General features: G+C 47.8%; 2 protein-coding genes across 9 annotated transcripts in view; one reads left to right on the top strand and one right to left on the bottom strand.

The window, feature by feature from the left end:
- LOC135914649 (uncharacterized) overlaps window positions 1-11,832 on the bottom strand; it is a 461,017-nt gene extending 449,185 nt beyond the window's left edge. For 5 of the 8 annotated variants that reach the window (XR_011514057.1, XM_070537513.1, XM_070537512.1 and 2 more), the window contains exon 1: window positions 11,049-11,830. Coding sequence is in view for 5 of the 8 variants with exons in the window: in XM_070537513.1 (XP_070393614.1) it covers window positions 11,049-11,156 (108 nt within the window). In the remaining 3 variants the exon portion in view is untranslated. Of the gene's footprint in view, window positions 1-11,048 lie in introns of all 8 variants that reach the window. The other 3 variants (XR_011514058.1, XR_010568363.1, XM_070537510.1) reach the window with 3 other exon arrangements.
- LOC135914648 (uncharacterized) lies at window positions 39-4,509 on the top strand. Its single transcript, XM_065447580.1, has 2 exons — window positions 39-1,407; window positions 3,283-4,509. Exons 1-2 carry the CDS (start codon window positions 73-75, stop codon window positions 3,901-3,903), a joined length of 1,956 nt encoding a protein of 651 aa, XP_065303652.1. The 5' UTR covers window positions 39-72; the 3' UTR covers window positions 3,904-4,509.
- Window positions 11,833-14,118: the final 2,286 nt, after the last annotated feature.

Below are 14,118 nucleotides of genomic sequence, written 5' to 3' on the forward strand. Positions count from 1 at the left end.
AGCATTACATCCACGTCTGCAGAAGAAGAAGAAGAATCTCTGCTCTCTTTCCATAAGGCGTTTCCCAATGAAATGCCCACTGAGGAAGCGTCGAGTACCGACCGCCCTCACGATTTCGTTACGACCTTGGTTCTGCTAGCGCCGCTGCTTCTGTCCGTCATTGCGGTGCTCCTCTGGACTCTGGTCCACGCACCGGTAGACACCTCATCCGAGTCCAGTCCTGAAGTGCCGCCCTTCTGCTGCCCCGAAGCCATCCAAACGATAATCATGCTGTCCAACCTGACGGTAGACCCTTGCAACAACTTCATCAGCTACGCCTGCTACAAGAAGAGCGAGCTGGACCGCCAGGCGATCGTGGAGCGCGCGCTCGCCTCGGCCGTGGTCCATCCGACTCTGCAGGGCAAGCTGCGCTCGCCGGTCAGCGACATCCTCAGGATGCACCACGAGAGCTGCCTCGTCTCAGCCGTCAGAAATCTGTTCACCGCCGAAAACGCAGTGCGAGCCGTCATCGACCTCTTTCACCGCTGGTCGGGAACATCTGCGATCTCGCCGCATGCCGCGGACCTGCTCAAGCTCGTCGGTCTGTTACACTTCCGGTACTACATCTACAGCATCTTTAGAACTAACATTCTTTTACGGCGTGGAAGCAACGAAATGATCTACTTCATCGGCGCTGTAACCGCGCCATACATACTGACCACCGGCTCTAAGGATTCGATGAAGTTCAGGAACGTCATGTTCGAGGCCGCGAACAGTTATACTGGTCTAAATGTTACTCGCGCAGCCCTGATGACTCTGATCACCCGACTAAGAAACGCGCGCAAACTTTTCGAAGAGAGAATCTACGGCGGGAAATTGACCTTCCTGGACGAAGTGTTTCCCAATGCAGACATGTCCTCATGGAAGGTAATTCTGAGGACGTTCCCACTGATTCGAATTGAGGATCCCCCCAATCTCGCGGCCATCGTAGAAGTACTCACGGACAAGGACGCGTCCGTCCAGGCCGCGGCGCTCATCTACTTCTCTGTGCACACGGCGTGGCTCGTGTTTCGCGAAGAAGTCATAAATACGGAGGTGGCACCGAGTCTTGTGGCTCGGGCGTCTTTCTGCAGCAAGCGGATCGTGCAACTGTTTTCGCTTTGGGACGTGTTGTTAACGCAGCAGATGACTAGTCCAGACCGAGATGCGGTCGTGCTACAGCTATTCGAAAAAGTCGCTGATGCCGTGCTTGCGGACGCTCAAACCACCTTCTCCGCACACCTCAACTCGAGCGAGGTTCGCAGAGTGGTGCGAGGCGTTCGCGTCGTGTTGGCCGTGGACATGACAGCGCCATACTCTCACCATCTGCCCGACGCCAGCGATAACTACTTTGAAAATGCCATGGAGATCCGCGATTTCTATTTCCAGGTGAATACTCGGTGGCTAAAGTATCATTGATCCAACCATGACAGAAGTTCACTGGGAAGTTGGAGGCTTCGAGTGAGCAACAGAGATCGAACAAGCAATGTTGCTGGGGCCCCAGCTGGACTCCAGCGGCATTCCTCGTTCAATAACTATTGATCACTCTAAAATAATATTAGTAAGCCCGGTTGCTATCGCTTCATTTCAAGTAGGCAACTTAACACATTTATACAGTACGTGACGCTCCTAAATGAGAATTGCAGTGCATGTCCCGTTTACATGAGGGGGAGGGGGGGGGGTTAGATGACTTGCAGAAAACTCGTGATCGGACTAAGTAGATCTCGAGACAAACGAGCCACCGCGCACGCATCTTTAGCATTTACCAAATAAAGTGGCGTTTCGAATTCCGGTGGAACTTTATCGAGGTCCTCGAATGACGTCCTTAGCGCTTCCGCTTGCCCCGCATTGAGTCAGAGAAATACACATTGATCCAGGGAGGCATAGCAACGCCCGCCTGCGTACGCGTTGTACTGATCTCTTGGCAGATCCGCAATTTAAGGTGCCGGCGCGCTTTGAGACGGGTCTACTTAGGAGGCTAAGTCAGTGCAGGTCTATCATGACATCAGTATATGCACGATATGTGTCCTCTGAATTGTTTTGATGCAACAGGGTGCAGAACAAATTATTTTGGATGATGCAGCCAGGTATGACATAGACGGAGCAACAAACTGCATGAGAGTTCAATATAGAACATTTAAAGGGGCTTTGAAGCACTGTTTATCAAAGTCGAGAAATTCATTTGAAGCTAAAATAGACTATTTTACAGATAACTTTGATGCAGCGGGTAGTTCAATGCGTTCAGGAGAAGTGGAGTTATTGGCAACCAAAGGTTGCCAATAATCCTGCTCATCGCAGTGCACCCGCTCCTTCACCAGTACATTGCACTGCGAAGGCTACGGCGGATCCTGGTGTACCAACAACGCTCCGCCTATAGAACGTCACCGTGGCGCGTACTTCAAGTTTGATTTTGTATGTACCCATAGGCGACCCCAATTTCGATTTTGGCACCTACGACGCGCCAAACGTGGTTGCCCTCAGAGAGCCGCAGTGCGCTGAGTGAGAGGAATCGTCACAGCATCCCGTGAAGGCCGCGGTATCTACGCTACGTAGCAGACCACGGCTTCATGCAACTGTAGTGCGCAGCGTTTGCTTCGTTGCACAATGCTTGAGTGCGCGCTCGCGCTCATATGCTCCAATCTGCTACGTGGCGCGAACCGGCTTTGTCCTGCACCAGCTTCACCGACGGATAGTTTTCTGAAGCGCTTTCAATAGCTCAAATTACGAAGCGAAGTCTGCCAAGGCATCTAGCCAGGAGCGGCCAGGAGTCAGCGTGCGGTGGCAAGCGTGCCTGTAGTCTGACCTCAAGTTTAGTGTGGTTCGAGGCTAGTTGTGTTTTCAAAACTAGTCGAAATTAGCGAAACCCGACGCTTATGAAACCGGTAAGCAGGGTGGCCAAAGTTTGATTTCTACACGGGCGTCCGCGGCCGACCGTGAGCAGACGACACTCGGCTTCTTCCGGAAGCGCGTAATTCTTACCGAAATTCGAAAGCAGATTTCCGCTTACTTCAGCCTGTTTATTATATTGCAATAATGAATACACACTAGCAGTAAGAAGAGGCAGCCGGAAGAAAATGAGGCGAATGTTTCTGTTGAAAGAGAGAGCTCGAGAAAAAGGTGGCTTCGCGCTCCACTTGCAAGCTCCACGCGTCGCGCATGACTGCGAAATTTCGCCATAGGGGTTGTTGAGGACCCTTAAACAGATACAAGACCGATACCTGCGCTCTCCAATGATGTAAGGAATTTTCATTTCCACTTTTCCAGGTGCGACGCATGAACGCTGCGCGCGGCCTCGTAGAGCTGCACAGGTTCCGAGAAAACTTGTTCCAAGCGTTCGTCAGCAGAGCGGGCAACAGTATCGTCATCTCGGCCGCCGTGTATGCGCTCCTGAACTTCAACGTCACCCACAGAGGAAACCGTAGCCGAATCAACGGCGCCATTGTCAACAATGCCGCTGTGCTGGGAATCCTACTGGCCGACGCTCTCTGGGACGCGCTGGTCGAGCGAGCACACTTGGATATCAAGACCAGTGAGCACCTGTCAGATCACGTGTCCTGCACGAAAGTGATCTTCGGACGCGCGTTGGCCCCTAATCTGAAGCACCCCCTGCTATCGCTGCGATCGACGGCCCGCATCGTCGCCACTCCGGGCTGGCACCGGAGGGAGCCGGCGTTCGGCTTTCACAGGTTTTCGGCCAGTCAAATATTTTTCATGCTTTTCGCCCTGCACCACTCGTGCCAGACTCTCAGCTCGAACGACGACGACTTCGGGCTAAGATTGTCGACGTCCATTCGGCACCTGGAAGAGTTTCGCGAGGCCTTCGGTTGCGCGTCGCAGCGGGAGGTCAACTGGGCGACTGTCTGTGAAGAAGAACCGGAAGACTGACTCACCGGGTTCCTTGTCCCGCCTGTTGCGTACGCGCGGATGTGTGGCACGAAAGCTGGGCTTTTAGTCAGGGTGCGCTGTATTCTGCTTAATTGATAGTTCCCACATATTGGCGCACTTTAGGTATGTGTACTCTGAAACTAACTTGAACTAAGATATATAGGAGTCACGATTTCAACGTGATTCTTGTCTGCCACGTTATATAGCTGCTTTGTTATTGTGCACCTGCACTGTCGAACACCAACACTGCTAGCTGAATGCGGTGAACGCGGGTGACACCTTTAATTTTGCATTTTCGAATAAGCCAATTTCGTCACTATTGTTTTGCATTCTTCCAGTTATTTCTTGCCATTTTCATGAACGTCAGTGTTTTAGAATGAGGACGGCAGTGGTGTCTTGCTCTGATCGCCAGCCGCCGTTTAATGTATGGCCAACCAAGATGCGACAACGTCGTAGGCTGGCCCCAGCTGCTAGAGTTGTGCCTCTTTGAATCCTCTGTTATGCAGCTGTTTGATAGCCACTGGCACGTTGCGCGATGCTTAGTCATGTACCTGTAGTTTTCCTTAAAACGCGTGCCGTTTAGTACTTTGCCGTTTCCAGTCGTTTTGTTTTCCTCTCGTTACTTGCAATGTTACGATGTCCAGTTCATGGCCTGGCGTGTTTATGTGACTTTATATCTTGAATTTTATTTATTTCTTCTGTAGGTGTTCCGTATATCACACTCCTGCCTAAAACCTGACACAGAGGTTGGCAGTTGTGCAAAAATAATTAAATGCGCGGATCGCATTGTAAAAAAAAATCACAAACGAGTACAGCGTCTGTATACATCAGGATTCTGTCTATATTTACGCTCTTTGCCCATGGGTCACCTTAAACAGAGCCTGAACACCCGCGCGCATAACATTTTGGAACGAATTCGTATAGTGCACTGACAAGTTCAATAGCCCGAATATTTTTCACATGATTGGGTTAATTTACGGCAATTTACTTGATGCTGAGCTCAATTCAACGTTGAACATTTTTAATCGACAAATTCTGCAGGGTAGCGATGGCGGTCCGGGAAGAATTACTAGGGAAAACAATTGCTCCCGCCGGAAGGCAAAGTGAACGCGGCCATAACGAAGCACGTATGAAGCGCTATGGGGGACGACAAGTGTAACTGTATCCCAGGCGACATCGGCACGAATTGCTTTAAAAGCGTTAGTTTTAAAGAAAACGGGGCTCATTGAAAAACTATAGAATATGAGAACTGATGCGTTTCTTTCTTTTCTTTTAAATCTCATCTTTTCTGCCTTTACTTTGTTCCCCTGTGCAGAATAGGCAACCGGAATTTAATCTGTTAATCTGTGTGCCTTTCACCTCTTGTTTTCCTTCCTTCATTCCTGTATAAGGTAAGCCGAGGCGCGTGAGAAGGTATCATGGTTACCTGAACTTGAGTATGAAAACTTGATATTACGTATGCGCATAAAATCCGAAGTGCGCACTAGACTAAAGATCGCTCAAACTGCGGCTTTTTTTTCTTTCTTTTTTTTGCAGGCTGGCTGTTGTGGCATAGCAAAAACTACGAATGAGACGCGCGTAGTACAATGAGAGATGGGCTGGGTGTCCTTCGGTGCACGGGAGGCCCAGAGCAAATTCTGTTTCGAAAAAACAACTCATGAATAACGAGAAAACTAGATAGGCCACTAAAGTTTGGAAGTTCCATTAGGGAAACAACATCAACTCATAATGAAAAAAAGGGGGGGGGGAGGAACCAAGAAACTACAAGTAAATATTACGTTAATGGAGTTGAAAGTGACAAAAACAAGCGTAAAGTTGGTGGTGGTGGTGGTGGCGATAATGATGATGAATAATATCTGAAAAGACATGTTTTACGATAATTCAAAGGTAAGTGAACAATTCTTCCACGCTGTCTGACAGCACTATGCTCCATGAAAAAATTTGCCAATGACGATTGTATATGCGGAGCATGCAGAAATAACGCAGCAACCATAGGACACATGTTAGAATGCCGCATCCATCCTGAGGTAAATGAGAACGTATTTAACCTGCCCGAGGACTTGGCCTTTAAGGATAATAAAGGAAAGAAGGTATAATGAACCTGCGGTGGAGAGTAGTGACAGACGGCTGCTGTACTGGTCAACGTTTATAGATACTTTTGTACTGGTGACGTAAAGACAGGGTTGAGCCCCTTACCCACCGCCCTACGCGTTCCTATCATGCTAAAAAAAGTCGGCGCATTTTTGTGCAAAACAGATGTTTTTAAATATTAATTTTTTCCCGCAGCATTGTTCACTGAAATGATCTGCCTGGAAACGTGGTCAGCTCCGAAACGGTGAACTTGTTTTTACAAGCCCTGAGTGAACAATAGGGCACACATGCAATTTGTTTCGAGTCGAGTGTTTTATTTTTTGTACTTGATTCTGCTGTGTATTGAACTCTGTTCGAGTACCATTGTTTGCTCCTTCTGGTGCAATCTACAGCTTCTCTGTTTTTATTATTTCTGTACCCCACTCCTGCCTAAGGCTTGTAATACAGGCCGGTAGTATCTGCTAAATAAATACCTAAATAAATTTACACTGAGCGCATGCTCCTGGATCCTGGTATTTACGCATCAATTTCTTTGCCCTATGCAGCAGATTTGTTTGCCCTACGTACATTTGCTCTACGTGTGTATCCAACGTAACGCCCGTGTTTGTCGTTTCTCTCTTTCTCGTCTACGTCTTTCTCGCGCACTTTTTTGTTAAGATGGAACCACACCAACTCGCCCAATTCTCAGCTGTGAAGCGTTTCGGTACATGTTTTAATGAATAAATTACGGGGTTTTACGTGCCAAAACCACTTTCTGATTTTGAGGCACGCCGTAGTGGAGGGCTCCGGAAATTTCGACCACCTGGGGTTCTTTACCGTGCACCTAAATCTAAGTACACGGGTGTTTTCGCATTTCGCCCCCATCGAAATGCGGCCGCCGTGGCCGGGATTCGATCCCGCGACCTCGTGCTCAGCAGCCTATAGCACCATAGCCACTGAGCAACCACGGCGGGTTCGGTACATGTTTTAAGAACTCCGGCAATGGCGGAGCGCACGCCCGGGCAACCGTAGCTATTTTACAGTCACTCTGCTTTCAAGTAAATGTGGTTCATAACAAAACGCATTTCTTGTCCCCACGGCATTGTTATAACGAGGGTTCCCAGTACGTGCGTTTTGATGAACTACACGCAAACGCGCAAGATCCCAAGGGACTGGTAATATCTTTCTTACTTTCTTTTTGTCCTAGAGAGTGCATATAAAAAAGGTTTGTTTGGCAGCATGATACATGCCTGTATCACGTGAAGGCGAAAGGCGAACTCCAGCCGCACACGTAGTAATGCGTTCAGTTATGCGATCGGAAGGAACACACTTCTTGCAAGACATAACGAGCCGCAGTTTGAAGTAAACGCATGGCGCTGTAGGTCGACCTCCTCAAGGACACATGCGAGCACCTAATGCACTACCTAAAGGTTTTTTTCGTTCTTTCTCTCGTTCTCTCTTTCTTTCAGTCTTTCTTTCGTTCGTTCTTACGAAGGTAAACCAGAAGAGCACCCGGATTGCGACCCTACACTGGGGGTGGGGGAAACGGGAACAGAAAGATGAAAAAAAGGAGAGAGTAATCACTGAGTGCATGTGGGAGGGACGCTATACACAGGGACACTACAAACGGTCTCCTAAGCCGGTGCACTTCAAGTACTGTACTAGTGCACGAATCGCTTTTCGTGCCAGTGACGGGTGTGGCCGCGGTCCGAGTATCTTTAACTCGGTGAATGGTCTTGAATCCAGTCGGTGTAAAGTTGCCCGCCAAATTTGTCACAACTATACAGTAGATACTCTTCCACATTTATATCTGACACGAAAAAAATTTTTTTTCTTTTTCTATGTGACGGCAGAAGTTCACGCCTATTACGTAGAACCGATGCAGCAAGTCCTATACAGGAAACAGAACAGGTGACATCATTCATTCATCAATTCTTATTTTCCTGTCCTTCTTTTTTTTTCCACGAGAGCAAATACCTGTCAACAACGAGCAGCGTATTATTGTTCCTGGATTTCGGCCCAGTGTCGGTAGTCTTTTGAACGGCGTGAAAAGCTTTCCTTCGTAAAAGACGAGTCAGTATACAGACAAGCCCTTATCGGCATATAGCAGAACAACAGCGAACCTTACCAAAGAAATATTTACCCGTTGCTGTTTACGAGGAAAAGATAACATAGGTATCTTAACATAGGCGTCTCAGCCTATTTGTCACTCTAAATCTGCCACCATAAAATGCAGGCGCAGCCAGATTTTCAAATAACAACGCTTTGTAGCGCTGCTATACGGGTCGCGCGAAAGTAAAAAGCACTAGAGCTTCTCCAAATTAAGTTGCATATCTATATTAACGCAAAAGGATGGAGTTATTTCTTAGCGCCTTATTTCAAGCATTAGAATCCACGAGCTCTGCCGAACACCTCGAACGCTGAGCGATCGAGAGAAAGGAAGGAGTAGTACCAACTCAGAGACACGGAAACAAACAAGTAGGAAAGAGGTACGCGTGTTATGCACATCTCGCTGCGCTGGAAATAATCTCTCGCTGAGCTGGAAATAATGACGAAGAGCAGGCTAACGACTACCTGTAGCTGAATATTAAAATGTGATAGCGACTGCCTTGGCAGCATAATGATTTTGGAGCAGGCTAACTGGTTAATTCAGCGTCGGTCCTTCTTTGATATGTGTTCCTCCGCTCCTCGTCTTCTCTGCACTCCTAGCCTTGCAAGCCATGTTTACTATATACAGAAGTCAGTCCATAATGTCGCACTACGCTCAAAGGAATCGGTAGATGGGGAGAGCGGGGAGATGAAGGGGGTTCATGCGTTCATTAGAAATTTGCTATTCCACAATTTTAGCAATCGCAACTAACGTTTTACAGAGGCAAAAAGTGGCACTGAAGCAAATGAGATGCAAACTATCTAACAGACGAAGTAAACGTAAACGTGTCCCACTGGAGGTTGTTCTTGTACTTAATAAAAGTAGCTTAATAAAGCTTCTCGTTGGGTGAATTGGTCCATAAGGCTTTAGAAAAAGATACTGCGCCAAAGGCAGACAAGTACGAAATGTTATTGACACCACTGTTTGAGAGAACTGGGATTTGCAGCTTATCTGCCATATATGACGAATAAACTACAGCGCGATCGCATCAGCTTATTTTTTCAGGCTAAACTTACGATTTTCCTTGCCAGCTAGAAATACGCGTGTTCTCACGTTTACCAGTAAATCGTTGTCATGCGACGTGACTCACGAGCGCAGAATGTCACAGTGTGAGCACTGAAGCTGGTAAGGACGCTCGCAAGCGCGTCCTCTGCGATTTCTTGGTGCGCATGCATGGTCTAAAGAGTACACTGTAAAATAATTTACACCCTAAAAAGTGAAAAATGGTGTAAATATGTCTATAACTCACACCCTCAAGGTGTTATCTATATAACGGACACCCTAAGGGTGTGAGTTATGGACACAATTACACCCTTTTTCACTTTTTAGTAAAAAATGGTGTAAATGTGTTTATAACTCGCACCCCTAAGGGGTTATCTGTATAACCGACACCCTAAGGCTGTGAGTTATGGACACATTTACACCTTTTCTCACATTTTAGGGCGTAAATTATTTTACAGTGCATAGCATCGGGCTGGTGTGCCTTGGGAACCGGGCTCGAAACCAACCACCGGACATGCCTTCTTTAAAGAGAGTCATGCGATAACGGTTCGAAAAGCAGCGCCCCAAATGCGGCGCATTAAGCTAATGATGTTAAGCGAATTTAAATATTGGCAGACCACTCATCGCCAGTCTTGCCATTTTAGCGATGTTGTGCCGACATTAAGTGACATTCTTGTCTGTTTGGAGACAAATACTTCTATTTTGCGACCGGCGCCATTTTTTTTAGCTACATGACAGACCAATTAGCGACGTTTTGGCGACTTCGAAATTGGAAAGGTCACTTGGAAGATAGCATTATATGACGCACATCCCTGTTCGAAAATTTGAAGGACGCTTCAGCTTCGTCTCAAAGAGTGGAACGCGATATCATTCAAAGATCCCTGACTGCTTCTCAAGCTTCCCGGAAACTGCAGCTTACGTAGCCGTTAATATTCACCGGGAAACGCTCGCGGCCAACGCTATGCGCGAAAGCGAGCTTTCTCATAGAAACGCGGCCTCTTGCGTGCGTCGATCCCGGGGATATCGCACAGCCGCACCAAGACATTTACATCATTTTGAGGTTTCTGTCATTGCTTGACCCTTTTACTATTGCAGCCTGATAAGGCTTAACATAAAAAGCATGCGCTGTCAGTGTTGCTTTTTTTTTCATGACATTTGCATGTGGGCTGTCATTCTCAAAATTCAGAGGAATAACTTTGTCAAGAACAAAAGATAAGGCATGAGTGACATTAGTGAGAGAATGGTGCGGCAATATAACCCGCACACACCGCACGTCATACGGCAAGGCGTGGCATATACATATACCTAAATATATATGACAATTTTCGCTCACGGAACGCCCGGTGCAGGACGCCAGAATCGGATTTTCTGCGACACGGGGCGCTTAACGCTGTCGCTTTGAAACCACAGGTAAGCTGCCCAACTGCCTGTTCGGTTGGCCATCTCGAATTCTGAATTAGACAGTAATGCAATCGTCGGTGAATTTTTTTAGAGAACATTCCAAACAATGCTTACTTGAGCAGCTGTCAGTACTAGTGTCCTACGTCTACGCCGTCTATGATGGCGATGGCGAGAACGTAACAATTTGTGTTTTCAATCTTTATTGCCGTTTACGTGGCTGTTGCGCCGTCAGAAGCAATTGTGTTTATCGATTGTGTATTGGACTGGGCCGGGCCAGGCTCTCGGCCCGGCCAGGACAGGCTCTCGGTCAATCGTCGGGCGGGGGTGGCCCGCTTTGTATAGCGTTTGTGCCAGACCGGGCCAGAGCCACGAAATTGAGGCCCGCGACCACCGCGTGCTAGCTGATGCACGCCGCGCATGGACAACACGGACGCGCCAAGCTGGCGATAAAACTTTCTAAAATGCAAGAACTACAAAACAGATGATTTAACCGGATTGCGTAGCAACAAAGCAATATGCTCACCTTCAGGCGCACGTCGCACTCCACGCTCTTCAATTGTGCCCTGCACTTTCCGAAGATTTTCTGAAGGGCGGAAGGCACTGCCGAGTTATTCCCTTGCGCAATAAACATGATTAGCAGCGTACGAGTCGGAACCACCAGCCAACCTGCTTCGTTTCAAGCACTCGCCGACGTTGCTTACGCGTCCGTAGCTTCAAAGCAGCAGGAGTGGCTCGTTCCGCGGTGCCATTATCGCACGGGGACAGCCGCCGCACACACGCTCGGCCTACGCGTTGGGAACTTCTTTTCGCTGGCTTTCACCTTAGATCAACCATGCACCACGTGACAACTCGCCCAGCACTTAAGGCGCGGATACAGTCTGGCGCCACGCGCGATGCAGTCACGCTACGCGGCGCGAAGCGGACGCTCTGTACAGTCTAGCGTCACCACGCAGCCAGCGTGACTGGCGGCATACGGCGCGCTTTGACGCGGCCGGCTCGGGAATAGAACAAGTATCACGCGCTCGAGTCGCTAGACAAGAGCGCATCGCGAGCTAGCTTGGCTGGCTGGCCTACAGTTCGGGTGCAATGAAGAGATTGCACTGTGTTTGCGCATTTGGCAAACGAGAACAAAAGGCTCGCTTGCCGCCCCTGTGTACGCGCATGCGCTGCGGCGACAACCACCGTGGCGACAGCTCGTCGCCGCACATGACCGCACGGGTGCGGGCAATTTTCAGCGCGGTGAACTGCACACAGGGGCCAAATCTTCGGCGATCCTGGCGTCGCCGGCGTGACGTATCAGGCTTCGTCGGTCGCAGCCCGGCACGCTGCAAATGCCAAAAATTATTCCTCAGATTTTTTTTTTTTTAGTATGGCAGCCCTCAAACGAATTTCATGAAACATAACTCTGACAGCAAATGCCTTTTATCTTAAATCTTCTCGGAATATTAAATATTAAAAGTGCGAAACGATACCAGAGATCCAACCTAAATGCGATGAAATTCCGCTGGCGCGGCTCTTTTTAGGCTGCACCATATCTTTGGAATCGACCCACGAAATAAGTTTCAAACATATCCGATACGGAAAGGTGTTGGTAAGTCGTTAAGAACGATTTTGTCTTTAATAAATAAACATAAATTATAATGTCCAACGGCAGGATCGGAACAGAGCAACACTAGCACAACATATCGATCTTCTAGCCATTAGGCCACTTGCGCATGCCTCAGTAAACCAAGCGTGCAAGACGCTTGGCGCATTTTATGGGAAAGTCATAAACCAGAGATAGTTATTGGGTAAAATTAATTATGATTGGTACTGCGTTAGGAAACTGCATACACGTTTTCCACAAGCTGTGCATTGCCATTAGAAGAAAAAAACATATGAAATGGTTCACCATCACAAGTAGTTGGAAACAGGTATCGCACACTGTGAGGGTCGATATTGAAATCCTTTTTTCAGAGTCCTCGTCTTTGCATCTAATAAAACAATGTTCAGCTGCCTCCTGCACATCACACAGACAGCAGTAAGCAGAAAAAACAAAAATACACTTTTTTTTTATTTTGCAACCATGTTTTCACTGACAAGGTTTCAGAATGTCGTTTATGAAAACATATTTTTGAGTGAGCAGGAATATACATTTTGCTAACTTTTTCTTTTTTTTTAATATGTCGTGACTCGGAAAACGAATATATAGTGACCGGTCAAAAGGGGGCGGCAAAATCATGGATAATAAATCATTACATGGGGTCTTGCGCGACGCTGTGCACAGGTACTCGATGGAAAACCAAGTTCGAAGGAAGAGAACCAAGTTCACCGGGGGGGCGGGGGGTGGAGGAGGTGCTCGGGCCCTGGAGCCACACCTAAGGTGGCGCCTTTGATCAGACAGGGCTCTGAGAGACGACTGTTAAAATTAAACGAGTCGAAATCCAGTTATAACAAAGCTTTCCTCCTTTAAGGACAATGGGTCGAACGTTGGCGTGCCCCAGAAGAGAAAAAAGAAATGAATGACTCCGATGCCGCTCACATGCCAATAAAAAAAGGCAAAGTTAATGAAGATAGACTTAATTCAGGTGCACGAACCAACGACCTTCAGTGGGAGTCGAACCCTCGAGCTTTAAGGTCAGTTAGCTTTAAGTCAATTAAGGTAATCGAACCCACGAGCTTTGGTGGGAGAAAACAATAAGCAGAAACAACGCATTCAAACGTCAAGTAATTTCATGAATGCGTCTTATGCGCGCAGGCTTTCGCTTTCACCCTCTTTGGTGAATGCTAAAGTGAGTGTCAATATTTTTTAAAGCCGCTATTGAACCACTGAATAACCTAAATACATTGCAGTACGTGTCACTTTAATCAGTGAACGTTAAATTTTGAATTCTGTGCCGCCAGTGCAGAAGGCTGCTGCATGGTACAGCACTGTTGCGCCGCATCGGTGTGCGTTTTGTCGTCGCCTTAAGGAGATCCTTAAGGAGATTCGGTGCACTGCTGCACCAGACCAGGGAAAAGGAAACTGGCATGTATTTCAAGAAGCTCGAAGCTTCTAACATTTAAAAGTGCTAATGAAACAAAAGATACTTCTATGGTCAAACTACAAATAACATAACATTTTCGTGTAGGCAACCAGCGCTGCATTAACAAAGCGTTTCCTTTTTCGCAAGTGTTCCCTACCTTGACAGGTAGCGTTCGCTAATAGTACGTTCAACATTAGGATTGGTTGAGTTATCTTACGAACGAATCGAGCGCAAGAGCATATGCTAGCCAATCTTTGTGTTGAACACATCACCAAAGGTCACTGGCCAATGGCAAAGAGCCGTTAGAAACCTTTGCGAATTCGGCCCTTGAAATGTTAAAGCCCTCCTTATCGCATGACACTTTTATGCGAAGCATATTACGAGAGCTCAACCCAGCTCCTCAGGCGCGGCGGTGTCACCTTCAATACCACGTGACACCGTGACGTCACGACAGAGGAGAAACAGGGCTCCAACTCGCGCCGTCGCTCGCGGCGTCGCGGCGGTATATAAGCAGCTGCGCTTGCCTCTGCTAGACACTCACGAGGTGAGACGCCTCCTGGAGACAGAGCTGCTCGTTGGAATGAGAAG

Source organism: Dermacentor albipictus, chromosome 4 (assembly GCF_038994185.2).
Source record: "Dermacentor albipictus isolate Rhodes 1998 colony chromosome 4, USDA_Dalb.pri_finalv2, whole genome shotgun sequence".
Classification (NCBI taxonomy): domain Eukaryota; kingdom Metazoa; phylum Arthropoda; class Arachnida; order Ixodida; family Ixodidae; genus Dermacentor; species Dermacentor albipictus.